This window comes from Phocoena phocoena, chromosome X (genome assembly GCF_963924675.1).
Source record: "Phocoena phocoena chromosome X, mPhoPho1.1, whole genome shotgun sequence".
NCBI lineage: Eukaryota > Metazoa > Chordata > Mammalia > Artiodactyla > Phocoenidae > Phocoena > Phocoena phocoena.
The window spans coordinates 13,472,745-13,488,863 of record NC_089240.1 but is presented as its reverse complement, the minus strand read 5'-3'; the positions used below and the strand labels follow the sequence as shown (position 1 = coordinate 13,488,863).

At 40.4% G+C, this 16,119-nt stretch overlaps 1 protein-coding gene across 2 annotated transcripts in view; it reads left to right on the top strand.

The window, feature by feature from the left end:
- The window catches only part of CTPS2 (CTP synthase 2), a 107,774-nt gene that overhangs the window by 1,207 nt on the left and 90,448 nt on the right, over nt 1–16,119 (top strand). For both annotated transcript variants that reach the window (XM_065900346.1, XM_065900345.1), the window contains exons 2-4: nt 5,428–5,632; nt 11,025–11,195; nt 13,325–13,425. In XM_065900346.1, the coding sequence (XP_065756418.1) occupies nt 5,467–5,632; nt 11,025–11,195; nt 13,325–13,425 (438 nt within the window). In that variant the 5' untranslated portion in view covers nt 5,428–5,466. The remainder of the gene's footprint in view (nt 1–5,427; nt 5,633–11,024; nt 11,196–13,324; nt 13,426–16,119) is intronic.

Here is a 16,119-nt window from a genome sequence, read left to right as displayed (position 1 = left end):
TCTTGTTTTTGACTACTTTTTAAATGGCCGTCATTGAGAAGGTATCTGTTGGTGCATCTGTTTTTAGTTGCTTTAGGCCTGCACTGTCCAGTGTGAGTTGAGATGTGCTGTGCGTAGACACACCTAATTTCGGAAGACATTCCAAAAAAAAAAAAGGATGTAAGTTACCTCACCCAAATATTCTTACATTGATTATGGGCTGATTATGGGTATTTTGGATACCTTGGGTTAAATAAGATATTATTAAAATGAACTTAATCTGTTTCTTTTTACTTTTTATATGGCTACTGGAAAATTTAAAATTACACAGTGTAATTTTTTTTAATGTTTTTATTGGACAGTGGACAGCCCTACACATGCCTTTTTTACAGACAATTGGGTCTGCTCACTGCATATAAGAGTAAATGTAAATAATGGTCTTCACAAGAGAAAAAAAATCCCGACTGTAGAAGTAGCTTGAAGAACCTGCTTTGCCTGTTGTTTTAAAATTTTGCTTCAAACTTACTTGTTTGCTTAAAATAGACAGAAAGGACTAGGTGTCTCCTTGATATTGTTACATTTTCGAAAAGGACTTTGTAAAATATCTGATATGCTTAAAAAGGTATCTTGTGCTTTTGAAAATATGGAAAAGTAATAATTGCCTGCAACCCAACCACCTAAATATATATTAAAATGTAGCATTTTGGTGTAATTTGACCAGTCTTAATTTAAAAAAAACAGTTGAGATAATAATATATTTAATTTTATATCCTGCTCTGTTGTGTAACATAAGCATACCTTATATGAAAGATTCTTAGGCTTTTTGACAACCACATAATGTGCCTTCTCATAAATACTCTCCAGTTTTCTATGGCATTTTTCCATTTTGCTAACTTTTACAAATGGGAAGTCATTTTAATAGTGTGACAGTGCCGGAATAACATAGTTACAGAACAGCTTATTTGCCCCTTTATCCAACAGGAGAGGTGAAGACCAAGAGGACAGGGACCTTGACTTTTTGTTCACCCCCATATCTGCAGGACCTGGGAACACGTCAAGCATATAATTTGTCTGGGAGGAAGAAAATTTCCTTCTACCCTTCTAGGTTCTTCTGCTGGTCTAAGAATTAAGTCGACATGAGACAGATTAACAGGAGAAAATCAAATAAAAGTTTAATAACGTGTATACATGGGAGAGACCCAGGAAAACTTAGTCAAATGGTTGAAACCCTTGCCTTAAATACCATCTTCAGCTCAAGACAAAAGAAGATGTTGTGGGTAGTAGTTTGGGACTTCAAAAGGGAAGATGGCAGGGCTTCCCTGGTGGCGCAGTGGTTAAGAATCTGCCTGCCAATGCAGGGGACACAGGTTCGAGCCCTGGTCCGGGAAGATCCCACATGCTGCGGAGCAACTAAGCCCGTGTGCCACAACTACTGAGCCTGTGCTCTAGAGCCCCAAGCCGCAACTACTGAGCCCACGCTCCTAGAGCCCAAGCTCCACAACAAGAGAAGCCACCACAATGAGAAGCCCGCGCACTGCAACAAAGAGTAGCCCCCGCTCGCCACAGCTAGAGAAAGCCTGCGCACAGCAACAAAGACCCAACGCAGCCAAGAGTAAATAAATGAATAGTTAAAAAAAAAAAAAAAGGGAAGAAGGCAATTAACATGGAGATGGAAAAGCAAATATTTTGGTAAACAAATGTTTGCTAGGTCAGGCAGAGACAGTGGTACACAGAGTGGACTCTGATCTCTAAGAGCTTCCCCGACCACATCTAGCTCATATTCTCTGAAGATATCTCTGGTGATAGCTCTATGCCAGGAACAGGCCCTTTATCTAAATTCTTTAGGCAGCAAAGGGGGCAATAAAAAAGAAGGACTTCCTGAGTCTTCTGTTTCTTAAAAATAATCAAACTAAATTAATGCTCATGCCAAAGAGGCACATTTTGGTGTGGGAGATTTTCCTCCTCTGCCTGTTCCGTAAACGTTTATGAGCTGACTGAATCAGTGAGTAGAGGGCTCTGAAAAATAAGAGCTAACCTTGACTTAGCACTTGGGCGCTCTCTTTGTAAATACCCACACAGCTCTATAAGGCTGGCACTGGTATTAGTTCTGTGTACTGCACAGGTGGAGAAAATTGAGGTTTAGAGAAGTTGAAATTGCCCAGGGTCATAGCTATTAAGTGACAGCACTTGAGCTCAGTCTGTCTGACTCCAGAGGAGGGACACTTATCAAAATACAAAAAAATCAACAGTGGGTTGAGTAAGGGAAGACTGTGATGAAATTCCCACTCTAACAACTACCTCAGCTAGTAGAAGTGACAAGAGATGAATATTCAGATACATTTTGGATCTATAGGAGGAGTATTCTGGGTTTGGACTGAAAATCTTTTAGGCTAAATCTAGCTCAGGTGAGTGGATGGCCAGGTGGGTAGTAAAGAGGAACGGTGACATTGAACATGTTCAGCTGTGTTGTGTAGAGAAAGGCAGGCCCAGGGACTTAAGGAAGCCATTTGGGATGGGACTTGTATATTTTGGATGGCTTCAGTTTACTCGCCTTGACGGTGGTCAGCTAATTCAAATTGAACTCACAGCTCTGAAGTGAAGGGGCTCTACACCTTTTAAGTTAAGCTAGTTGTTTTTTAAAAAAAATTATTTATTATTTATTTTTGGCTGTGTTGGGTCTTTGTTTCTGTGCGAGGGCTTTCTCTAGTTGTGGCAAGCGGGGGCTACGATTCATCGCGATGCGCAGGCCTCTCTTGTTGCGGAGCACAGGCTCCAGACACGCAGGCTCAGTAGTTGTGGCTCATGGGCCTAGTTGCTCCGCGGCATGTGGGATCTTCCCAGACCAGTGCTCGAACCCGTGTCATCTGCATTGGCAGGCAGATTCTCAACCACTGTGCCACCAGGGAAACCCAAGCTAGCTGGTTTTGAAAGTAGAGGAAACTAAAATCAGAATAGGCATTCCTTTGGGAAAGACAGGCAGATAGGATAAGCGGGTAGCTGAAATCATTCCTACCTGATTGCATTTGAGCTTGATATCCAAGTATTTTAAAACATTTGTGAATTACAATAGAAAGTGGGATTTATAGTTATTAGCTTTTGTTAGTTACTCTCTTTTCTTGTAGTTGCGATTTTATATTAATAGTCTTAGTTGGCCGTTTGTTTGCATGTCAGGACCACACGAATAATGCCGTTAAGGCTCACCTTCACGTGCATGGTGAAATGGCAAGGGCAGAAGGCCCCTGCCCAGGCTCAAGAGGAAAACAATAGTTCTCAGAGTAGAGTAGCCCAAGTAGCTGTTGGGCTTCCTGTCTGCCTCTAAAACAAAAGGGTTTGTTTGAATCAGACAGCAGCAGGAAAGTCAAAAAAAATTTCTTTATGACATAATATTTTCTCTTTTTTTTTTTCTGCTTGAATATTTCTGCATGGTGAAATGGATGGGTAAGGAACAGATTCAGTCTTCCACATGCATAGTTAAGGAGGATACATTTATTATTATTAATAGTGACATTAGTAGCTAACTTTTACTAAGTTCTTACTGTATGTTAATATAGGGGTCAACTTTGACCCCCTCTAAGCCAGGTATCAGCAAACATTTTCTATAAAAGATAGAAAATATTTCAGGCTTTGTGGGCCAGAGGTCTCTGTTTTCCCAGCTACTCAGCTCTGCCATTGTAGCCAGAAAGCCACCAGAGACAATATGTAAATGATGGGCATGGCTGTGTGCTAATAAAACTTGATTTATGGACACTGAAGTTTGAGTTTCATACAGTTTTAATGTGTCATGAAATATTCTTCTTTTGATCTTTTCTCATTTAAAATATAAAACATTCTTAGCTTGGCGACCATACAAAAACAGACAGTGGGCCAGATGTGACCTATGGGCCCTGGTTTCCTGACCTCTGATCTGTACCTTAGCTCATTTAATCCTCACAACCATCTGCAAGATTTTTTATTTTGTTTTGTTTTTAACATATTTATTTATTTGGCTGCGTCAGGTCTTAGTTGCGGCACATGTGATCTAGTTCCCCGACCAGGGATTCAACCTGGGCCCCCTGCATTCAGAGCGCAGTCGAAACCACTGGAGACCAGGGAAGTCCCAAGATTTTTAAAAATGTTGGCATATTTGAATACTGATTTAAAAAATAGACTATTTTTATTTTATTTTATTTTTTTAATTAAAAAAATTTATTTATTTTTGGCTGCGTTGGGTCTTTGCTGCCGTGCTTGGGCTTTCTGTAGTTGTGGCGAGCGGGGGCTGCTCTCATTGTGGTGCGCGGGCTTCGCATTGCGGTGGATTCTCTTGTTGTGGAGCACGGGCTCTAGGCGCGTGGGCTTCAGTAGTTGTGGCATGCAGGCTCAGTAGTTGTGGCTTGCAGGCTCTAGAGCACAGGCTCAGTAGTTGTGGTGCATGGGCTTAGTTGCTTCGCAGCATGTGGGATCTTCCCGGACCAGGGATTGAACTCGTGTCCCGTGCATTGACAGGCGGATTCTTAACCACTGCACCACGAGGGACGTCCCCCCAAATAGGCTATTTTTAGAGCAATTTTAGGTTCACAGCAAAACTGAGCAGAAAGTACTGAGTTTCCATACACCCACTGCCCCATGCCCACAGCGTTCCTCATTACCAACATCCTGAACCAGAGAGGTACATTTGTTACAGTCAATGAAGCTACACATCATTATCATTCCAAGTCCATAGGTTACATTAGAGTTCACTCTTGGTGTTATACATTCTGTGAGTTTGGACAAATGTATAATGACCTGTATCCACCATTATAGAATCATACAGAATAGTCTCACTGCCCTAAAAATCCTCTGTGCTCCACCTATTCATCTTTCCCTCCTGCACTAGCCTCTGAAAACCACTGATCATTTTACTGTCTTCATAGTTTTGTCTTCTCCAGAATGTCATATAGTTGGAATCATGCAGTATGTGCCTTTCAGATGGGCTTCTTTCACTTAGTAACCTGCACTTAAGTTTCCTCCATGTCTTTTCATGGATTGGTAGCTCATTTCTTTTTAGTGCTGAATAATATTCCAAGGGATTGGGATTGGTACTTTTCATTCCATTTCACAGATGAAGAAACAGGTACAGAAAGGATTAGTAACTCGCCCAGGTATAGCTTCTACAGATCTGACTCCACAGCCTGATCTCTTAAAAATTTTACCATGCTTCTGAATCCCAGAGAATTTTGGCTTCTTATGATGAAGTTTGTCACACGACAGAGTTGGGGTAAATGTAAAATCAGGGTAATGGAGCCAGACATTTTGCTGTATCCAGAGCTTCCTGCATGTCGACAAGAAAGAAAAACCTAGACGATAAGACTTGGTTTCAAATACTTAGAAAAAGTGCTGTGTGCGTTTGAAATTCTGGTCCAACACACTCTCCACTTTACTGGTTTAAGAACATGTTTCTCTTCCCTGACCCTTAATTTCATTACCTTTCAGATTCTATCTGGGTGCTGGCACTCAGCCACTCCTCTGCCAATGAAGTACATCTTGGTCACTGGTGGGGTCATCTCGGGCATCGGTAAAGGGATCATAGCAAGCAGCATTGGGACGATTCTAAAATCATGTGGACTCCGAGTTACTGCCATCAAAATCGACCCCTATATAAACATCGATGCGGGCACTTTTTCACCTTATGAGCACGGTATGAGGGAGGACCACTTCCCCCCTATGAAGCATTGGGTTAAACTGAGGTTCTTTCTTGTATTTTGGGTAATTTCTTTAGGATAGAGTTCCAGAAGTAGAGCTGCTGGGTTATACATTTTGGATCTGTGAATGTTCTCATGGTTATTGATACATTTTTTCTGATTGCTGATGACATTCTAAATTAGTCCACCCTTTTGGAAAACAGTGTGTGAGGATACCATTCTCACTGTACCTTTTGTAGTATGGATTATGTTTTGTTTTATTTTATCATAAAGGAAATATATTTCTCAACATTTCATTGTTAAGGGAAAAACTCAGACAATATAGAATATGTTGACAATACAGAATGACCTGAAGAAAATAAAAATCGTTCATTTCCCACCACTTGGAATTATTATTATTATTATTATTATTTTTTTTTTTTTTGCGGTACACGGGCCTCACACTGTTGTGGTCTCTCCCGCTGCGGAGCACAGACTCCGGACGCACAGGCACAGCGGCCACGGCCCACGGGCCCAGCCGCTCCGCGGCATGTGGGATCTTCCCGGACCGGGGCACGAACCCGCACCCCCCGCATCGGCAGGCGGACTCCCGAGCACTGCGCCACCAGGGAAGCCCTATACTAATTATTTTTATTTATTTATTTATTATTATTATTTTGGCCATGCCGCGCGGCTTGTGGGATCTTAGTTATCTGACCAGAGATCAAACCTGTGCCCCCTGCAGTGGAAGCGCAGAGTCCTAATCACTGGGACCGCCAGGGAAGTCCCTATACTAATTATCTTTAAAAAGGCACTAGCCCTTATATACTTTCTTCTTAAACTTTTTACATACAAGCAAGAAAGTGTATAAATCATAAGTACCAGTAGATGAAATGAACATAATGTGTAATCAGCCTCCAGCTCAAGAAGCAGAAACCCTCTTTACGCCCCTTCCAGTCTCTCCCCATCTGAAACGACCAGGGTAACCATTATCCTGTCTTCTAACATTATAGATCAGTTTTGCTTATTTTTGAACTTTAAATGAACTGAATCTTAGTCATACTATTTTTTTAATTGAAGTATAGTTGATTTACAATGTTTCAGGTGTACAGCAAAGTGATTCAGTTATACATATATATATTCTTTTTCAGATTCCTTTCCATTATGGGTTATTATAAGATATTGAATATACTTCCCTATTCTATATAGTAGGTCCTTGTTGTTTATCTGTTTTATATATAGTAGTAGGTATCCGTTAATCCTGAATTCCCAATTTATCTCTCCCCTAGTCATACTATTTTTCAATCAAAATTTTAAAACTTAATCTACTGTAGACATTTTAATAGATTCTATACTTCTAAAGGCTGCACAGAATCTATACAATAATAGGAAATCATTTCCAGTTTATTGATATTATAAACAACACTGTGAAGGGAAACTTTAAAATTTATTTTTTTAACATAAATGCCTAGGTACAGAATTTCTGATTTGGTGGGTAGGTATGTTTTTCAGGTGTTTCAGTTTTCTTTATACCTTTGCTGAATACTATTCTTTTTAAACTTTACTAACCTGAGAGTACACCAAACAACCAAAAAAAGGAATAACCAGGGATCGAACCTGTGCCCCCTGCAGTGGAAGCGTGGAGCCCTAACCACTGGACTGGCAGAGAATTCCCGGGTATCTCATTATGTTAATTTAGATTTCTTTGATTTTCATTTTGTCGGTGGAGTGGCTTATTCAAGTCTGTGGAAGATTGTATGTTTGTTTGAAACTATCACCCAGCTTCCTGGGTAGAGTAAATTCCCTGCCCCACTGACTTTGGCCTTTGGCCATGTAGGATGGTTAACTCTTCCTGGTTTGTTTGGAACTTTCCTGGTTTTGAAACTGAAACTCCTGAATCCTGGGAACCCTTTTACTCCTGGGCAAACCAGAGAGGTCAGTCACGTTATTTGGCCATGTGATTTGTTTCGCTCTATGGGATATTAGTGAATATGAAATACGCCTTGTTGAAGTAGAACTTTTCAATGCAATGGCATAATTTGACTCAGTCTCTGTCGTCTTTCTGCCCTCTGCTGTGAGAGCTGCATGCCCCATATAGGGATTTCTCCTTCAGCCCGGGTCCTGGAATAAGAAGGCACAAGGTAGACTCACAACTGACCCACAACGCCTACGTAACATGAGGGAGAAATCAGTAAATGTTTTCTAAGTCGCTGAGATTTTAGGGTTGTTTGGTAGGCAGCAGAATTGACTAACGCCATGTGTTATGCCAATTTTCCTTTGGATTTTGAAAATGATTTTCAAGAATACTTTGTGCAGAGTATATTAACCTATACTTACCACATGTATATATTTTTACTCTGTTTGCAATTTGTCTTAATATTACTTCTGCTGATAAATTTCATTTTACCATTTGTGTGACTAAATGTATCAGCTGTTTCCTTTATGGTTTCTGCCTTTGATGTCACCTGTAAGCTTCTCTGTCCCAGGAATATTTAAATATCCATCTATATTTTCTTCTGGCACTTTTAGAGTTTCATTTGGTTTTACTTTATTTTTTTTTTCTTCCAGTTTTATTGAGGTATAGTTGAAATACAGCACTGTATAAGTTTAAGGTGTACAGCATAATAATTTGACTTACATACATCATGAAATGATTATCACAATGTTTAGTTGAACATCCATCATCTCATACAGATGCAAAATTAAAGAAGTAGCAAAAAATTGTTTCCCTTGTGATGAAAACTGTTAGGATGTACTCTCTTAACTTTTATGTATAACATAGAGCGGTGTTAATTATATTTATCTTGCTGTACATTACATCCCTAGTACTTACTTATCTTATAACTGGAAGTCTGTACCTTTTGACCACCTTCATCCAATTCCCCTCACCCCACCCCTATCCTCTGGTAACCACAAATCTGATCTCTTTTTCTATGAGTTTGCTTTTGAAGTATAATTGACTTACAACACTGTGTTCCTGGTACACAATATAGTGATTTGATGTTTCTGTACATTTTAAAATGATCACCACCATTTGCTTTTACTTTAATATTGTTAATACATCTGGAATTTAATTTGGTGGGAGATGAGGATGTAACATAATTTTTTCTCTAAATTTTTTTCTGATTAGCCACTATTCCTAATTGCAATTATCAAAGATCGCATCCTTTCTCCACTGACTTGAAATACCACCTTTCAGTATATACTAAATTTCTGTCTTTGTATTCTGCTCTGTTCCAGATCTCTTTGATTATTCCTGCCTACCATTTTAATAGCTGCAGCTTTTTATTATCAGGACTTTTCTCATTATTCCTTTTCTCCTTTTTTAAACCTTGAAATGTTAGTTATCTTCAAGATTAACTTCAGAGTCCTTTTATCAAAGTTTATGAGAAATCACTCTTTAAATTTATGAATTAATTTGGGGAAGAATTAAACACTGCAAATATTGACTGGCCTATTCAGGAACTGTATAAGTGGCTTTCATTTTATCCATACCTTCTTTTATGTCTCTGAAGTAAAGTTTTCTTCATATAGGTCCTACACATTTCTTTGAAGTTTATTTCTGTGTATTTTACCTACTTTGATTTGTAATGATATCTTTGGTTTTTTTAGTCATGTATTAAATTCCTGTATGTAATAGGGACTTTTTGGGGTATTTTGTGTAGTATTTGTTCATGTTGTCTTATTCCATATTTGTATATACTGAAATATATAAATATATACACATTGTTTTTGAATTTTATTTTATTTATTTTTTTAACACATATATTTTAATTTTCCTTTACTCACTGTTATTTTTTAAGGGCTTTTATTTTAATTTATTTTTCATGTGTTTTGTTTTGGTAACCACACCTGTTTTTCTTCCAAATTAACTTTATTTCACTGTCAAGTTAAAAAAAATCTGTTGGCATTTTTATTATAATTGCATTAACTCAAAAAAAAAGTTCTTGAAGACATGATCTACAGCTTTTCTTTTTCTTCTAGGAACATAATAGGAATCTAAAATTTTAAAATTTAGGAATCTAAAATTTCAAGACCTTTGCCGTATACCTGGAGAATTGCCAAACTGGATTGGGCCTGAATTAACTAGAGAGATTTCAGAGATCTTCCCCTATTTGGCAGAAGTTAAGATGATCAAAGTACAAAGACTTTTCCATGGATTGGCAATTCCTGATAAACATGAGAAAGTAGAATTTGAACTGGAAATGGAATTTGGGAAACACAAAAATATTGCAATTTCATCATTTTGCTCTTTTGTCCTTAAAGTTAGAGATCTTTCCGCTCACACATAGGTACCTTATGAGGGAGACATAAATGAGACTATAAAAGGCTTCTGATTAGGTTCAGAAGCTAGCCAACCTTCTTTTTATGCTGTGACCATCTAGCTATAGAAGTAAATGATAGAATTTCCTTAATCAGGGAGAGGTTCAGTTCTGACAGGTGGCTTTAGGACATTGGACTCCCAATCGATGCCCTCAAGTAACGCTGGAGACCCAGAGGCATGCCTAGTAGTCAACACAGTTGCCGCTCGTGTGATTAAGTCTTCATCTATACACATTTTAAAAAAATTAATTAATTAAATTTTTTTTTTTGGCTGTGTTGGGTCTTCGTTGCTGCCCACAGGCTTTCTCTAGTTGTGGTGAGCAGGGGCTACTCTTCATTGTGGCGCGCGGGCTTCTCACTGCCGTGGCTTCTCTTGTTGCAGAGCTTGGGATCTAGGCACGTGGGCTTCAGTAGTTGTGGCACGCAGGCTTCAGTAGTTGTGGCCTGTGGGCTTAGTTGCTCTGCGGCATGTGAAATCTTCCCGGACCAGGGCTTGAACCTGTGTCCCCTGCATTGGCAGGGGATTCTTAACCACTGCGTCACCAGGGAAGTCCCAAGTCTTCATCTGTATCCTTCATCACGGTGCTGTTGTGCAGGTGGCTTGTTGCTCACTTTCTTTTTGGCCTCAGTTTCACCAACTCGCCCCGTGGGCTAGTGGAGGCCCTGCTTTTCATCTACTGTCTGTTCAATAGTGACTTTACCCAAGACTGGAATCAATGAAAATTTTCTTACGCCAATTTCAGAGTCCGGGATACTGATGCTTTGAAGTCAATTGCTATTTGTTTTTAAAATTGCTGTTTTAAAGTCCCTTTTTCATGTGGTATATGATGAGTTTGGAAAAGCTAAATCTTGAGGACAGAATTTCAGTAAGCATTTAAAACTACCGTAATAGAATACCAGAATTTTTCCAATGCACTTTCATGGGTAGAATCGAATTGCTAAATTTTCCCATCGAAATATGGAAATGGTGATACACTATGGCTTATAAATAAGTCTTTTACCAGCCCTTTAATACATTGTGCTCATCTTTGAAAAATAATCTACTGGAAGCAAATTTTTAATTTTTACATTGCCTTTTTATCCCAGGTGAAGTGTTTGTCTTAAACGATGGTGGAGAAGTTGATTTAGACCTTGGAAATTATGAAAGGTTCTTGGACATTAATCTTTATAAAGACAACAACATCACCACTGGGAAGATATATCAGCATGTGATCAATAAAGAGAGGCGTGGCGATTACCTGGGGAAAACAGTACAAGGTATTATATTCCACAGACATTAGGGGCCCTATGTGCTGAGCACTCACACCCTGCTCAAAATAGACCTGAAGATGAGGGGGTCCCTGTGCTCTACAAGCTCCAATCCTTTTCAGATCCCTGTTTTCTCCTCCTTTTCTTTCCTTCTTTTTTTTTTCCTCCAGTTTTATTGAGCTATAATTGACATACAGCGCTGTATAAGTTTAGGATGTACAGCGTAATGATTTGACTTATATACATCATGGATTGATGACCGCAATAAGTTTAGTGAACATCCATCATCTCTGATAGATGCAAAATTAAAGAAACAGACAAAAATATTTCCCTTGTGATGAAAACTCTTAGGATTTACTCTCAACAACTTTCATATATAACATAGAGTAGCGTTAATTATATTTATCATGGTGTGTATTACATCCCTAGTACTTATTTATCTTATGACTGGAAGTTTGTACCTTTTGACTACCTTCATCCAGTTCCCCCTGCCCCATAACCACAAATCTGATCTGTCTCTTTTATGAGTTTGTTCGTTTTTGACGTATAACTGACCTGCAACACTATGTTAGTTCCTGTTACAGAACATAGTGGTTTGATATTTTTATACATTTCAAAATGATCACCGCGATGTCACCATACAAACTTTTACTTTTCATTTTCTTCAAAGGTTTCAAGTTCATCCTCCATGTTCCTGATTGTATTTTCATCAGTCTTTTTTTTTTTTTAAACTAATGTCATTGTTTCCTTTAGTCCATGTTTCTGTCCTCTTTCTCTTTCTCTCTTTAGCTTTTATTTATAAAATCCATGGGGAACCATTTATTCATCACACATCTGATTGGGGTATAGATTTATTTTGGTTTGTTTTTGTCTGTCCTTTATTTAATATGTTCTTTTTCTACTTTTTTCTTGTATCTTTGCATGGATGATGATTACTCCCCTTTGAAGAAGAACAGTGATGGGGGGGACGTGGGGGGGTGCGGGGATTGAACTGGAGGGCAGCATGATATGACCCTTTTTTCACCAACCCTTTTCATGGGGGGTATGATTCTTATTCTCTTTTGTCCTTGAAGAGAGACCCACAGGCCCCCCCCCCCCCGCTTGTATTCATAAGTTCCTACGTGGTAGGGTAAAGGTGCTAATTCCCCATCCCCTTTAAATCACCTTCATGTTGGAAAGCAGCTGAGAAGTAGATAAAGAAGTTGGACAGATGGAGATCAAAAGATCAGCTATGTTACTGCTGACACTGGACGGTGTGGTTTAGATCTTAGCTACAATTGCACTTGCTAATAGTTTTCCCCCAAGTGTAGGTATTGGGAAGACCCGGGGGAGGGAGAGTTGCTGCCCCATACCTGCCACGTCCCAAACTTGGGGAGAGGGCAAGGCCCCAGACCTGGGCCTTGACCCCATCCCTGGCTGCCCACGTGGAGGCAGAGCCGGACCTACCCCGCCCTCCCAGAAAGGGGTCGGGCTGGGCATGTGTGGTGGGTCGTTCCAAACGCACCAATCAGAGACGACTTCCGCCTCGCGGGAGCAGCCGGGGGGCTGGGGAGCTGCAGGTGGCGGTGGAGCAGATGACGGGCGCTCTCCGCGTCAGCTTCCCAGAGGCCAACATTCCTGCTTTGTACATCACATTAGGTTAGTTGGCTGCATCTTTTTGTCTCTTCGGCTGAGATTAGCAGCCTCAGGCCCCTGGTCAGCATGCAGGCCTCGTCTACACCCTCTGAGTGACCCTTCCACACTGGCTGGCGAATTGCCCAGGGTCTGCAGGGCTGGGCCACTCTGAGACCTTCTTCCCCTTGGAGTCCAGTATTCAGCACCCTTGGCAGCCCTCCTTGCACAGTTTTTAGTTGGCATTATAGGTGTTTTCTATAGATAGCATCAAAGATGGCATTTCTTCTCTCTCTCTGTGGTTGGTCGATTTCAAGGGAAATGGCATAACATTTAAATGACTAAACCTATGTTGCATCGATAGTATTAATTTCAGTGAGATGGATAATAATGTGAGGACTGTAGCTTGTCTAATTTGCCAGGTGGGTTTCAGGTTATTTGGGAGGTCTAAAGACACTAATACATTCATTTCTCATGACCATGACCATGAAATAAGCTTTTGTGCTAATTATTACTTCTTTCTACAGTTGTCCCTCACATTACTGATGCTGTCCAGGAGTGGGTTATGAATCAAGCCATGGTGCCTGTGGATGGTCATAAGGAAGAGCCCCAAATATGTGTTATTGAGGCAAGCATGGAACTTTTCGTTATAATTTTATATCCTTATGGGTTTTTAAGCAGCTGGTCTTCATTCATTCAACAGATATGTGTAGATGGCCTCATGTGTGCTGGACACCGGCCTAGGAGGTGGGATTACAGCAGGGAGCGACATAGATGGCCCCTGCTTTTGTGGTCACAAGTCAGTGGGCAAGATTGGCTTAAACTGGGTGATTACTCCTGGGGTGGGCGTGCAGCAGTCTGCAAGTGCGGACTGACCAGTCACAGAATGCATTCTACTGAGTGCCGTTTGCAAAGTGCTTTGGAAGTAGAGAGAGACCAAGTTAGGGAAGTCCGACTGTAGAGGTGATTTGGAGGTGAGAAGTGAGTACTAGCTGTTTAAAGAAAGAGCTTAGTATTTGAACTTGCCGCTTGTTCACTGCTTCCCTTCCTCTCAACGTGCAGAATGAGAATAACATCCATGTACTCCTTATCTAAAGGTCAGTTGACCTAATTGCCAGACGGGACAGCAGAATAATGAACATTTTGGTTCCTAGAGGCAGACTCCCCAAGTTCACATTTCTGCCCTCACCCCCAAGTGGCGTATGGCTTAGTGGTTAAGAGTCTGGAGTCAGACTGCTGGGGTTCATAGCCCAGCTGGTTCACTTACCAGCTGGGTGACCTTGGCCAAGTTTGCTTAACTGCTCTGTGCCTCAATTTATTCATCTACCGAGTGGGAATAATGTTTTGAGGATTAAATAAGCCAATACGTTTAGTGCTTAGATTGTGTTGGATCTATACTAAGTGCTCGGAAATTATTAACCATTACATTGTACTCATCTGTAACAATATGATAGTGTAATATTGTAATAACAAGATAATAATAACAGGGTTGTTGCAAGAATTAAATATAATAATGTAAAAAGCACTTGGCCATGTCTGGCATTTAGGAGGTGCTCAATAAACGTGTTAGCTGCTATTATTGTCAGCGTTATCAGTGTTTGCAAATAGATATTATGCTACCCACAATATCCATTTCGTTAATAGTAGAGCTGATAATCTTAACGTAAATGCGCTGTACTATCATATATTAATTATATATTTTGCTACTGTAATGGTATGGTTGATAAACTTAATGTAAATGTATAAGTGTGCTATATAAAATTTTCTCTCCCTTTGTATTTCTTCCTTCACAATTTACGAGGAAAGAGAGGATGCTTCCTTTATAATTTTTAAAAAATCGGAGTATAACATAAACACAGAAAAGTGCACATATCACAGATGTATAGCTTGGTGAAGTTTTATAAACTGACCACGTCTGCATAACTAGGCTTGCTTCCTTTAAAAAAATTTAATATCTAATACAGTGAATAGTTTGCAAACAAATCGAGGCAATGATAAAGACAAATAGTGTGAGAAAAGAGAAAGGCAGGAAAAGTGTCAGGAGAATAACATCTGATATGAGAACAAAGATGTAAACCAGGGCATACCTTGACTCTACGGTGAAGGAGACTTGCACGGTCACTCTCTTTATTGATTTTCAGTTTTTAGGACCCATCTCCAGGATGAATCAGAGAAACCTTAAAAGCAGGAATGTGTCATCAACTTTGAAAAGAGGGATCGTGAGGTGGAGGGGGTGGAGGAGTGCTGGAGGGGAAGGGGGGTGGGCAGAACCTCATTTTACACTGCGAGGGTCTACAGATACTGTTAGTATTTGGCTGAAAAAGAAGCAAAAGTATCTCAGGTTAGGAAAGTAACCAGTAGAATTAACAATTGAGATTGGTATCTGGGGATGGGGGTACCAGAGAGCTGCATCCTTATCTGTCACAGCAGGAAGTACACCTACGTTCATTACAGGGTGTCTGAAATAGCTAAGTTGAGGAAGAGCTGAGATGGATGAGCTTTGGTTTAGAGATATGGAGGTAACTACCAGAAGAAATCCCAACAAAGAAGTTAAAGCGCTTGCCGGGCTTCCCTGGTGGCACAGTGGTTAAGAATCCGCCTGCCAGTGCAGGGGACATGGGTTTGAGCCCTGGTCCAGGAAGATCCCACATGCTGCGGAGCAACTAAGCCCATGCACCACAACTACTGAGCTTGCGCTCTAGAGCCTGCGAGCCACAACTACTGAGCCTGCGAGCCACAACTACTGAAGCCCGTGCACCTAGAGCCCGTGCTCTGCAACAAGAGAAGCCACCGCAATGAGAAGCCCGCGCACCGCAACGAAGCGTAGCTCCCGCTCCCCGCAACTAGAGAAAGCCCGCGCGCAGCAACGAAGACCCAATGCAGCCAAAAATAAATAAACAAAGTAAATAAAAAAATAAAGTGCTTGCCTTGGGGAATCAGACTTGGGAGAGGGAAGAGTGGGGCAGGGAACTCTTGCTTTCTATTGTAAGCTCTGCTGTACAATTTGGTTTTTAACCATGTGCATGCATTATTTTACTTTTTGAAAAAAACTTATTAATGTCAACTTGAAGGTGCCATTTAGCAATTTCAAAATCTTAAAGATCAGCCCAAGACTGATTTTATTCAAGCCCAGCAAAGGGTCGGACAAGCCCTCACACCTTTGGTTTACAGTGGTTATTTGTTGCAGAGTACCACCTTGTCCAATATGGTAGCCACTCTCCACATGGGGCTGTTGAGCATGTGAAAGTAGCCCATCCAAACTGAGACGTGCTGTGAGTTTAAAATATAAGTGGGTTTCAAAGACTTAGTATGAAAAAAAAAA